Below are 13,442 nucleotides of genomic sequence, written 5' to 3' on the forward strand. Positions count from 1 at the left end.
AGGGCCAGGGCTTTTTTTTGTTGGGAGTTTTTTGATTACCTTTTCAATCTCTTCTTTTGTAATGGGTCTGTTTAGTTGTCCTACTTCTGTTTGTGTTAGTTTAGGTAGGTAGTGTGTTTCTAGGAGTTCATTCATTTTTTCTATGTTTTCAAATTTGTTAAGAGTACAATTTTTCATAGTAATCTGATATGATTCTTTTAATTTCAGTTGGGTCTGTTGTAATATCGCCCATCTCAATTCTTATTCGAGTTGTTTGCTTCGTCTCCTGTTTTTCTTTTGTCAGTTTGGCCAGTGATTTATCAATTTTGTTGATTTTTTTTTTTTCCCAAAAAACCGGCTTTTGGTCTTGTTGATTCTTTCAGTTGTTTTTCTGATTTCTTTTTCATTTAGATCTGCTCTAATTTTTATTGTTTGTTTTCTTCTGGTGCCTGTGGGTTTCTTTTGTTGCTCTCTTTCCATTTGTTCAAGTTGTAGGGATAATTCTTTGATTTTCGCCCTTCTTTTTGGATGTGTGTATTTATTGATACAAATTGACCTCTGGTCACTGCTTTCGCTGTGTCCCAAAGGTTCTGATAGGAAGGAAGTGTTTTCATTCTCATTGAATTCTATGAATTTCTTTATTCCATCCTTAATGTCTTCTATAGTCCTGTCTTTTCTGAGCAGGGTATAGTTCAGTTTCCAAGTGTTTGATTTCTTTTCCGTGCTTTTTCTGTTCTTGATTTCCACTTTTATCACCTTATGCTAGAGAAGATGCTTTGTGGTATTTCAGTGTTTTGAATTCTGCTAAAGCTTGCTTTTATTACCTAATATGTGGTCTATTCTAGAGAATGTTCCATGTGCACTAGAAAAGAAAGTATACTTGGTTGCTGTTGGGTGGAGTGTTCAGTATATGTCTGTGAGGCCAATTTGGTTAATTGTGGCATTTAGGTCTTCCACGTCTTTATTGAGCTGCTTTCTGGATTTACTGTCCTTCACGTAAAGTGGTGTGTTGAGCTCTGCTAATATTATTGCTGACCTGTGTATTTCACTTTTCAGTGCTGATAGAGTTTGTTTTATGTATCTTGCAGCCCTGTCATTGGATGCATAAATATTTAATATGGTTATATCTTCTTGGTATGTTTTTCCTTTAATCATTGTATAGTGTCCTTCCTTATCCTTTATGATGGATTTAACTTTCAAGTATATTTTTTCAGAAATTAATGTTGCCTCTTCTGCTCTTTTTTTGATTGATGTTTGCTTGATATATTTTTTCGATCCTTTGAGTTTAAGTTTGTGTCTCTAAGTCTAAGATGTGTCTCTTTTAGCCAGCATATTGACGGATCGTGTTTTTTAATCCGTTCTGCTACACTCTGTCTCTTTATTGGCGCATTTAGTCCATTTGCATTCAGGGTAATTATGGATAGGTATGAATTTATTTAGTGGTATGATTTTGGTGTCTTTTTGACAGTTTCTTTTTCCCCACTGTATTTTATCTGCTGAGTAGGTTATATTTATATATTGTCCTTTCCTCATATTCATTGCTGTCAATTTTGTTTCTGCTGAGTCTCTGTTTTTCTCTTGTATTTTATTTTGATGTGTAGGATAGTTTGTCTCCTTTGTGGTTACCTTATTATTTACCCCTATTTTTCTAAATTTAAGCCTAACTTTGATTTCTTTGTATCACTGTATCTTTCTCTCCATATGGAGTATCTATGACTACATTTCTTAGTCTCTCTTTACTGTCTTAATGTTTTCTTCTTTTACATAATAACATAACTGTTACCCTGTTTTGAGCTTTTCTTTTAAAATCCTGCTTTGTTTTTTTGATTTCCCTGTCTGGGTTGACTTCTGATTACTCTGCCCAGTGTTCTAGTCCTGTGTTGATACCTGATATTATTGATTTTCTAACCAAAGAACTCCCTTTAGTATTTCTTGTCATTTTGGTTTGGTTTTTAGGAATTCCCTAAACTTGTGTTTATCTAGAAATGTCCTAATTTCACCTTCATTTTTGAGAGACAGTTTTGCTGGGTATATGATTCTTCGCTGGCAATTTTTTTCCTTCAATTTTTTTGAATAAGTCATCGCATTGCCTTCTTGCCTGCGTGGTTTCTGCCGAGTAGTCTGAGTTTATTGTTATTGGCTGTCCTTTGTAGGTGACTTTTCATTTATTCCTACCTGTCTTAAAATTCTCTCATTACCTTTGCTTTTGGCAAGTAAGATTATAATATGTCTTGGTGACTTTCTTTTAACATCTACATTATGTGGAGTTTGATGGGCATCTTGGATAGATATCTTCTCATCTTTCATGATATCAGGGAAGTTTTCTGCCGACACATCTTCAACAATTCTGTCTGTATTTTCTGTTATCCCTCCCTGTTCTGGCACTCCAATTACTCGTAGGTTATTCCTCTTGGTGGAGTTCCACATGATTCCTAAGGTTTCTTCATTTTTTTTAATTCTTTTATCTGATTTTTCTTCAAATTTGTTAGCGTCAAGTGATTTATCTTCAAGTTCAGAAATTCTGGCTTCCACTTCCTCAGTTCTGCTCCTCTGACTTTGTATTGAGTTGTCTATTTCTGTAATTTTATTGTTAATCTTCTGAGTTTCTGGTTGCTGTCTGTCTTTGGATTTTTCCAGCTTATTATATTTTTCTTTATGTTCCTAAATAATCTTTTTAATTTCTTCCATTGCTTTATCTGTGTGTTCCTTGGCTTGTCATGCATATTGCCTTGTTTCCTTCCTGATATCTCGAAGGGTTCTGTATATTACTCTTTTGTATTCTGCCACTGGTAATTCCAGGAAGGCACTTTCATCTAGACGATCCCTTGATTCTTTGTTTTGAGAGCTTGTTGAAGCGATCGTGGTCTGTTTCTTTATGTGACTTGATATTGACTGTTGTCTCCAAGCCATCTATAAGTTATCGTATTAGTTTATTTTATGTTTGGGTACTGTGTCGTAGCTTCTTGCTTTGCTTTGTTTTGTTTTGATATGCCCAAATGTGTTGGTCAAGTGAGGTAGCTTGATTATTTTTGCCTTTGGAACCCTGATGTCCTGTCCCCAGATGGCTAGCACTGTTATCAGGTATATCAGTCTAGGAGTCCATTCAATTTTTTTGTATGAATTCAGCTCAAATGTCCAGATAGCTGATCATCAAATGTGTGGTACAGGCTGTGTCCTGCAGTCTTAGAGTGGCAGGGGTGATTGGCGTAGGTACTGGTATCTTGTTGCAACCGAGGGTCACACTCCGAATAAGGCAGGGTGCTGAGAATTGTCCTGCATGTGTCTCTGAGGAAAGAGTGTCCCTGATCCCTAGAGCATACAGGTGGGTGGGTTCTGCAGACGGACCACGGGCACCGAATGTTTTTGGTTGTAAGGACTGGGAGGTTCCAGTTATCCTTGGACCCCTGTCGTGAGTGGCTGGGTGACGTGAGTGGTGCTACCAGTCCTTAGGCCCCTGATTTGTGTATGCAAGGACCCTGTTTAATAAGCAGAGCAATGTCAGACGTCAAACACCCACCTCTTCTCTGCACAGCTGAAACGGTTGGAGTGTGCCAACAAGGGCCCATTCTCCTGAAATAGGCCCACACAGGTACATGCCAAGGGGTAAGGTATTCAAAGTCCTTGGACAGTTTATGCCTGGATAGGAACCGCTTCTGCCCTGAGCTCCCCCTGTTAATGGAGCTGGCAAATTATTTCTTCCCCCAATTGTAAATTTTTTCCTTCTCCAAAGCGGGGGGCGGTGGGGGGGATGGCTGTAGGCACTCAACAGGGCCTCTCTCAGGCCCAGAGAATTCAGCCGCTGAAGCCAGCTGGGGGTGGGGGGGGGGCATGGTTAAATATATGCAAGTACTTAGCTTTTGCCGAGAGCGCTTTGCTCTGGTTCCGGAGGTGTGAGTTGGTCGTGTGGCTGTCTGCTTCTCCCTGAGGAAACTGCAGCCGAATGCTAGTACTAGCCTGCCACCACCGCTCTGGGAATGGTGCCTGAGGGCTACCCACGATTCAGGTTCAGCAACTCCTCTCTGTTTCTGAACTGACTCTTCCTCCCCCTACCCCTCAGTTCGTTTTCTAAGCTTGCATTTGATGCTCAGGGCTCCTAGCTTGTCATAAATATATTAATTTCTCTTGTTTCTTCTGGTCTTTGTTGTAAAGAGGGCTTGCTGGAAGCATCTGTGTATTCCACCATCTTGGCTCTGCCTCCAGGTCATTGCTGTTTATTAATGAGTAGTGTTTCATTGATACATATACCATAATTTGTTTATCCATTCACTAGTTGTTAGACACTGAGGTTATTGCTAGGTTTTGAGTATTACAGAAAGAGTTGCTATGAACATTCATGTAAAAATCCTTGTATATATGCTTTCATTTCTCTTTGGTAAATACCTAGGAGTGGAATATCTGGATAATTTGGTAAGTGTGTGTTAACTTTGTGGAATTGCCCAACTCTTTTTAAAAGTGGCTGTACTGTGCACTTCTTTAAGGAGCCCTGTTGGTGCAGTCATTAAGCACTAGTCTTCTGACCGAAAGTTCGGCAGTTGGAACCCACCAACGGCTCTGTGGGAGAAAGATGTGGCAGTCTGCTTCCCAAAAAATTTACAGCCATGGGAACCCTGTGGAATCGACTGGACAGCACACAACAATAATTTAATTAATGTGGTGAATTGCATTGCTTGATTTTGGATTGGTAAACCAACCTCGCATTACTGAGAAAAATCCTACTTGTCATGACTTAGTACCATTTTTATATATTGTTGTATTCAGTTTACCAAAATGTTGGTAAGAAGTTTTACATCTCTGGTGGTGAGGGATATTGGGCTGTAGTGGTTTATTTTGGTTGGTTGGGGATTTTTGTTGCTGTTGTTCTGTATTTCTTTGTGTAGGTTGTGTACCAGTACGGCTGGCTTCATACAATGATTTGGGAAGTATTCACTTTTCTTGAATGTTTTGTAAGAGTTTGTACTGCAGAACTGAGGCTACCTTTTTCTTTTTTAAGATTTCTTTTCTTTCTCTGTGTGTGTGCTATCTTGATGAAGGTTTACAGAGCAAATTAGTTTCTCCTTAAACTATTAATGCACACATTTTTTTGTTGCCACCCTACAACTTGTCAGCACTCTCCCTTTCTTCACCTTGAGTTTCCCATTTCCATTCGTCCAGCTTTCTGTCCTGTCCTGCCTTCTCATCCTTGCCCCTGGGCTGGCGTGCCCATTTAGTCTTGTGCGCATGGTTGAGCTACATGTATCATTCTTTGTTTTATGGGCCTGTCTAATCTTTAACTGAAGTGCAAACCCCAGGAGTGACTTCAATACTGAGTTAAAAGTGTGTCCAGGGGCCATACCCTGGAATTTCTCCCATCTCTGTTAGACCAGTAAGTCTGGTCTTTCTTTTTGAGTTAGCGTTTTTGTTCTACGTTTCTCTCCAGCTCTGTCCAGCACCCTCTATTGTGAAATCCGTCAGAACAGTCATTGGTGGTAGCCGGGCACCATCAAGTTGTGCTGGATTCAGTCTGGTGGAGGCTGCTTGTAGTTGTGGTCCATTAGTCCTTTGGACTAATCTTTCCCTTGTGCCTTTGGTTTTCTTCATTCTCCCTTGCTCCAGAAGGGGTGGGACCAGTGAAATATCTTCAATGGCTGATCACAATCTTTTAAGATCCCAGACCCTACTCACCGAGGTGGGATGTAGAACATCTTCATAAACTGTATTATGCTGTTTGAGTTAGATGTCCCTCAAGATCATGGTCTCCAGTCCTCAGCCTGGTAATTCACTCTCCCAGGGAATTTGGATGTGTCTATGAAGCTTCTGTGACTTCGCCTTGGTCAAGTTGTGCTGACTTCCCCAGTGTTGTGCACTGTCTTACCCTTCACCAAAGTTACCATTTATCTATTGTCTAGTTAGTGTTTTTTTCCCTCTCTATCCCTCACCTCTCTCATAACCATCATAGATTGTTTCTGTCTGTAAACTTTTTCATGAGTTTTTATAGTAGTGGTCTCATACAATATTTGTCCTTCGGCGATTGACTTATTTCACTCAGCATAATGGCTAGTAATTGTAAGCATTTCCTCTTGTGTCTGTTAGCCTCCTGAATGTCTTCTTTGGTAAAATGTCTGTTTATATCCTCCGCCCATTTTTTAATTGGATTATTTGTCTTTTTGTTATTGAGGTGTTGAAGTATTCTATAGATTTTAGAGGTTAGACCCTTGCCAGATATATCATAGCCGAAAATTTTTCCCCAGTCTGTAAGTTCTGTTTTTAGTCTTTTGGTGAAGTCCTTTGATGAGCCTAAGTAATTTTCAGGCACTCCCAGTTATCTAGTTTATCTTCTGTTGTTTGTGCATTGTTAATTCCGGTTCGTATTGAGTTTATACTGTGTGTTAGGGCCCCTAGACTTGTCCCTAATTTTTCTTCCATGATCTTTATCCTTTTAGGTTTTACTTTTAGGTCTTTGATCCATTTTGAGTTAGTTTTTGTGTGTGGTGTGAGGTATGGATCCCGTTTCAGTTTTTTACAGATGGACATCCAATTTTGCCACCAACATTTGTTCAAGATACTGTCTTTTCCCTATTTAATGGATTTTGGGGTTTTGTCGAAGATCAGGTGACCATAGTTGGACAGATTTACATCTGGGCTTTCGATTCTGTTCCATTGGTTAATGTGTCTGTTGTTGTACGAGTACCAGGCTATTTTGACTACCATAGCTGTGTAGTTGGTTCTGAGGGTAGGCAGCAGGAGTACTCCTACTTTATTCTTCTTCAATACTGCTTTATTTATCTGGGGCCTCTTTCCTGTTCAAAGAAATTTAATGATTAGTTTTTCCATTTTGTTAAAGAATGCTGTTGGTATTTGGATTGGGATTGAATTGTATTTGTAGATTGCTTTGGGTAGAATTGACATTTTCTTAATGTTGAGTCTACCTGTCCATGAGCATGGTATGTTTTTCCATTTATGTAGGTCTCTTTTGGTTTCTTGCAGTAGTGTTTTGTAGTTTTCTTTGTATAGGTCTTTTACATCCCTGGTTAGATTTATTTCTAAATCTTATTTTCTTTGCAGAGTTCGTTTTATTTGGTTTATAGGAATCCAACTGATTTTTGTATGTTTATCTTGTATCCTGTTACTCTGCCAAATCTTTCTGTTGGTTTCAGTAGTTTTCTTGTGTTTTTTATAATATCATAAAAATATATATATATAATATATATATATAAAATGTCTTATCATCTGCAAACAGGGATGGTTTTACTTCTTCCTTACCAACTTTGATGCCCTTTATTTCTTTTTCTTGCCTTATCGCTCTAGCTAGGACTTCGAGCAGAAGGTCAAATAGGAATGATGATAAAGGGTATCCTCATCTTTTTCCTTTTCTCAAGGAGAATGTTTTCAGCCTCTCTTCACTGAGAATGATGTTGGCTGTTGGTTTTGTATAAACCAAAAAAAACCAAACCCATTGCCATCAAGTTGATTCTGACGTATAAAATACATACCCTTTATTATGCTGAGAAATTTCCCTTCTATTCCTATCTTATAGAAAGTTTCTGTCCGGAATGCGTGTTGGACTTTATCGAATACCTTTTCTGTGTTAATTGAGATGATCATGTGATTCTTTTGTTTTTAACATGTGGTGGATTATGTTGATTGATTTTCTAACGTTGAATCATCCTTGCATACCTCATATGAGTGTCACTTGGGCAGGTCGTATTATTTTTTCAAGGTGATGCTGAATTCTCTTGGCTAGAATTTTTGCATCTATATTCATGAGAGATATTGGTCTGTAGTTTTCTTTTTTTGTGGCCTGTTTTGGTATCAGTTATGCTGGCTTTATAGAATGAATTGAGAAGTATCCTTTCTTTTTCCATGTTCAGAAATAAGTTAAGTAGTACTGATGTGAGCTTTTCTCTGAATATTTGGTACAATTCTCCAGTGAAGTCATGCGGGCCACTGCTTTTTTTTTGTTGTTGGGAGTTTTGTTTTGTTTTGTTTTTAATTATTTTCAGTCTCTTCTCTTGTTATGGGTCTATTCAGATTTTCTACCTCAGTTTGTGTTAGTTGAGGTAGGGAATGCGTTTCTAGAAATTTGTCCATATCCTCTAGGTTTTCAAACTTGTTTTTCATAGTACTTTTTTTTTTTTCTATTAGGATCCTTTTTATTTCAGTTGGGCCTGTTGTAATGTCCCCCATTTCATTTCTTATTTGAGATATTTGCTTTCTCTTGGGAATGTATCTATTTCATGTAAATTTTCAAATGTATTGGTATGAAGTTATTGGTAATATTATCTTATTATTCTGTTAATATTAGTAGAGTTTCATTCCTGATACTGACAAATTGTATCTTTGTGATGATGAAAAGTTTTATGTCCTGATTATGCTGATGAAAATATGCTACATCTAAGCGTGTGATGCGATTTCATAGAAATATATATATCAAAAAACAACATAACAAAAAAAGAGTGCATGTAAAAACTGATGATGCTGAATAAGATCTGTACTTGAGTTAGTAGCATTGTACCAACCAACATTAGTTTCTTTGTTTTGGCAATGTACATTGGTTATGTAAGATATAAGCTATTTCAAAATAAAAAATTATAATAATTGTTTTATTTTAGAGACTTGTAAAAAGGAGAACATTACCAATCCTGAATCTTTAATCTGTTTTTAGTGTTTGAGCTGTTTAGAACTTTGTTTTATAGTGTTAAATTTATTTTCTTATAGGACTCTAAAATTTGTCATGCTCTTTAATTTTTAAAAGTTTGGCATGCAAGATTTGTTTAAAACCTTTTGATAGTTTGTCTTGTCCGTTATATATAGTTTTCTTTAACATGTGCAGTAACAATAGTGCATATAAAATATTCCATTGGAGTATTTATATCATCATAGAATATAAATAATTGATTTTTGTATTACTGTTTTACCACTCATTTTTCTTCTCTTTATAGCATTACCTTTAGTCCAAGTGGATGAGAAGGGAGAAAAAGTAAGGCCAAATCAAAATCGTTGCATAGTAATACTGCGTGAAATATCTGAATCTACCCCTATAGAAGTAAGTAATTTCTCCTCTGAAGGATACTTGAAAATTTTCTCTTGGGTTTTTTGTTTTATGTTTACTTGAGGGTTTTCTGGAGGGTGTATTTTTAAGTAAATACTTAGGGTATCACTTTTTTTTTTTCCAGAATTTACATACACTGATAGTTAAAAAGTGATTCATATATGAGTGGTTCTCAAACTTTGTGGTATCAAGACTCCTTTACACATTTTATATTAAAGAAGTAGAATTAATTTATTTCAGAGTCTAGAAATTGAAAGTGAGGAAAATTTAAAGTATTTGTTTAAAAATAGCAATAATAAACATACAAGTTAAGATAAAGAACATTTTTATGATAAGCTTTAAAACAAAATATGTGGCAAAATTTTTTGTGAAAAATACAGTGAATATTAGTGTAGTTTACTGCTTGAATTGAGCTAACGTGTCAGCTTTTTTACTCACCAGTGATTTTGCACCATCCGTGCAAATGTCATCTTAGTAAAAAAGGCAAAAATACCTTTTTTATTTTGAGGAGTGCTGGTTTAGGCAATAATCCCAAGAAACCACAATATTGGATAATTTAATAACAACAAAAAGTGAATGTGCCATTACTACATTGCTGTGAATCTGTTAGAAATTGTCCAAATACTTAATCTAAGTTGCATTGTATAGTAAAACACACTGATAGTTATGCTTTGAGATAATGAAGAAAAATCTGGTATAAGGTGCTGGGAGCTGAGCTAGTCAAATTAATTCATAGCCGCTTCACGATATCACATCTGTCTGGTCTGAGGGCTCCTGAAAGAATACAATAAGATCAGCTTGTCATGTGTCCTGTGCTTTAAGCCAAAGCTGTTCATACTATAAATCTTTTTTAGTACTTTATCTACAAGTATTTAATAATAGAAATGTTAAGATGCCAGTTCTCCCTCAAAATAGAAATGTTACCATTATGTTATTACTTCCAAGGTTCATCTTTTCAGATGATTGAAAGGACAAGGTTTCCCATAGAGATCCTTCTTTGAAATTTCATATGTTGGGTTTAAGTATGTTGTTGTTAGGTGTTTTCAAGTCTGTTCCCACTCATAGTGACCCTATGTACAACAGAAGGAAACTCTGTCCAGTCCTGTGCTGTCCCCACAGTTTTTGTTATGCTTGAGCCCATTGTTGCAACCACTGTGTCAGTCCATCTCATTGAGGGTCTTCCTCTTTTTTGCTGACCCACTGCTTTACCAAGCATGGTAAATACCATCCTGCTATTTTCTATTTGTCTCCTGTTCTTTGTTCTTCTCTCCCCTCCCCACCCCACACACTTTCTTTTGGGTTAAATAGTTACATTTATCTCCTTTTTTTTAGCTTGTGAGGCATAACTCTTTGCTTTGCTTTTCAGTGGTTGCTTTAGGGCTTATAGGTGACATCTTTAATGTAATCAAAGCCTGCCATTAATTAATGGTATACAACTTCTTTTTGCCTTACAACAATATTTCTTCGTTTTCCCACTTCTGTCTTTTGTGCTATTGTTCTCATGAGTTTTAAATCTGCATAGGTATAATCTCCGCAATGTATTGTTGCTTAAAACAGTCAGTTTTCCATTTACAGTGCTTTTCATTCCTTTGTATCCAGACCTCTATCTGGTATCATTTTCCTTTTTCCTGAAAGACTTCCCTTAAAATTTCTTGTGGTGCCGGTCTACTGGTGTAAATTTTTTTCAGCTTTTGTACGTGTGAGAAAGTCTTTATTTCACCTTCATTTATGGCAGATATTTTTGCTAGGTATAGAATTTTGGCTTGACAGGTTTTTGTGTGTGTGTGTGTGTGGTGTTTGTTTTAAAAAGGTCATTCCACTGCTTTTTCCAATGGTTATTTTTATCTTAGTTTCTCTGTTTATAATGAGTCTTCTTTCTCTCTAGCTGCTTGGAAGATTTTTACCTCTGGTTTTAAGCCATTTGATTTTGATGTGCCTTGGTTAGTTTTTTTTTTTTTTCAAGTTTTTGTGCTTAAAGTTCAACGAGCCATTACATCTATTCAAATATTTTTTCTCTTTTCTCTGCATCTAACCTGCTGTTAGTTCCACTCAGTGTAGTTTTCATTTCAGACATTGTATTTTTCATCTCCAGTAATTTGGGGGGTGGGGGTGGGCTTTTTTTTTTTTTTTTTTTTTTTTGGTAAAACTCTTCCATGTCTATTTAACGTGCTCAGTCTTTTACCTTTGTGGACATATGGGATATATATTCAATACCTATTTTAATGCCATTGCCTACTATTCTATTATGCATATTATTTCTGAATCTATTTTGATTGATTCGTGTTTCTCCTCATTATGGGTTATATTTTCCTGCTTCTTTGAATGCCTGGTAATTTTTGATTAGATGTCCTACTTTTTGAATTTCACCTTACTGTGTAGTGAATATTTTTGTATTTTTATAAATATTCTTGCGCTTTGTTTTGAGACACAGTTAAATTACTTGGAACCAGTTTGATCCTTAGGTAGGATTTGGGTAGCTTTACCTTAGCTCTGATTTTTCCCCCCTACAGAGGCAATACCTTCATCAGTACTTTATCTGATGTCCTATGAATTGTGAGGGTTTCCACTCCAGCTGGTGGGAAGACAAACCATTCCTAGACCTAAGGATATGGTCCCTAAAAGAATCCATTTATTTGTAGTTTGGTGAGAGCAAAAAGTGGCATAACTGAGAATTAATTTTCAACCTATTTTCTGCAGGAAGTAGAAGCACTTTTTAAAGGAGATAATTTACCGAAATTTATAAACTGTGAATTTGCCTATAATGATAATTGGTTTATCACATTTGAAACAGAAGCTGATGCACAACAGGTAAGCTCTTTCTACCACCGCCCCATGGAGTACACAATTCACCAATATTTTATTAGTAGTATATAGTGAGACTAAGGAAACCCTGGTGGCTAAGGAAACCCTGGTGGCATAGTGGTTAAGCATTGGGCTGCTAACCAAAAGGTCAGCAGTTCCAATCCACCAGGTGCTCCTTGGAAACCCTATGGGGCAGTTCTACTCTGCCTTATAGGGTTTGCTGTGAGTCAGAATCAACTTGACGGCAATGGGTTTTTTAGTGAGACTAAATTCCAGCTTTGATGTTGACATAGCATTGTGGTGAAAGTTTAAATATAAAGTACAGAGGAAACCATGTTGTAGAAATTTAGATTAGACCTTTTTTGCAGCAATATAGTAGGCTCCTGGGTGGCACAAGTGGTTTGCTCTCAGCTACTAAAAGGTTGGTGGTTCATACCCACCCAGCAGTACTGTGGAAGAAAGGTCTGGTGATCTGCTTCGTAAAGATTACATCCAAGAAGACCCTATGGAGCAGTTCCACTCCACAGCACATGGGGTCACTGTGAATCAGAGGTGACTCAACAGCAGTCGGTTTAATTTTGGGTTTTTTGTAGCAGTATAAAAAGCATGTGACAGTATTTTCTAAGGACATTTTAAGACAAGCAGCCTAGGAAGATCATGTCTGTTAGTCTGTGTAGGCAGAAAGTATTTTTAATATTTAAAAAATGTTGTGGAAAATTTGAACCTAATATTAATCCTTGTCACTAAGTATCACTGCGTGTTGCATGATATTTTTTAAGGCATTGAGAAATTAGCTCTTACGAAGTGACATAAACAAACAAAAAACTAAACTGTTGCCCTCGAGTCGATCCCATCCCAACTTACTCCTTATGTCACCTTAAAAGGAGTAGCTCCTTATGTAACTTGTGATGAGTTAAGATCGTTTCCCTGCCCTTAAAGGGGGAAACAAATGAACAAATGAACATGCACAGAGGACACCAATATATTGTAAGGTGCTGAAGGGTGTAAATGTTTATTGAGTGTTCTGAAAAGAAAAAACAAAAATCTGGAAGATGAGTTTTAATTGGGTAGAAGAGAAAAGAAAAGAAAGAAATAGGACCAAGGGAATGGGATATAAGAATAACCATGCTTGTGAATCAGGGTGTTAACTGTCATGATGTGCGTGGTAAATATTGTTGGATAAGGGTGAATTAGATTTTACAGAGTCTTCAAAGTTAATTTTAATTTGGAGAAGAACAAGGAGCTACATAAATATTGACTTTTGAATATTACAATCCTGATCTTGTCCTCAGTTTATCTCCATTCCTGCCTAGCATTTCCCTTCCGACACTTTGTAATCCCAGTTTCAAATTGGGATTATTACTAGGAGCTTGGTACTTATTGTTTTGCCCTAGATCAGGATTCTTAGCCCATGGTCTATGGGAGACATTTATGTTACCTATTATGTCTAAAATTGTATGCAGTGGTATATGAGAATTTTGGGTAGCAGTTCCATAGTTTTTATCAGATTCTCTTAAGCGATCTGTGACCCAAAGAAGGCTAAGAATTGCTGTTCTAGGTCCTGTTCACTGTATTTTAACTAAATAATTATTTAATTATTTATTCAAACTGTTGAATTAACTACCAGCTCATC

At 36.8% G+C, this 13,442-nt stretch overlaps 1 protein-coding gene across 2 annotated transcripts in view; it reads left to right on the top strand.

Annotated features, from left to right (window-relative positions):
• Positions 1-13,442, top strand: part of LARP4B (La ribonucleoprotein 4B) — a 135,726-nt gene that overhangs the window by 93,361 nt on the left and 28,923 nt on the right. For both annotated transcript variants that reach the window (XM_049881667.1, XM_049881668.1), the window contains exons 8-9: positions 8,898-9,001; positions 11,705-11,815. In XM_049881667.1, coding sequence (XP_049737624.1) covers positions 8,898-9,001; positions 11,705-11,815 — 215 coding nt within the window. The remainder of the gene's footprint in view (positions 1-8,897; positions 9,002-11,704; positions 11,816-13,442) is intronic.

Source organism: Elephas maximus, chromosome 4 (assembly GCF_024166365.1).
Source record: "Elephas maximus indicus isolate mEleMax1 chromosome 4, mEleMax1 primary haplotype, whole genome shotgun sequence".
In the NCBI taxonomy this organism is placed as follows: domain Eukaryota; kingdom Metazoa; phylum Chordata; class Mammalia; order Proboscidea; family Elephantidae; genus Elephas; species Elephas maximus.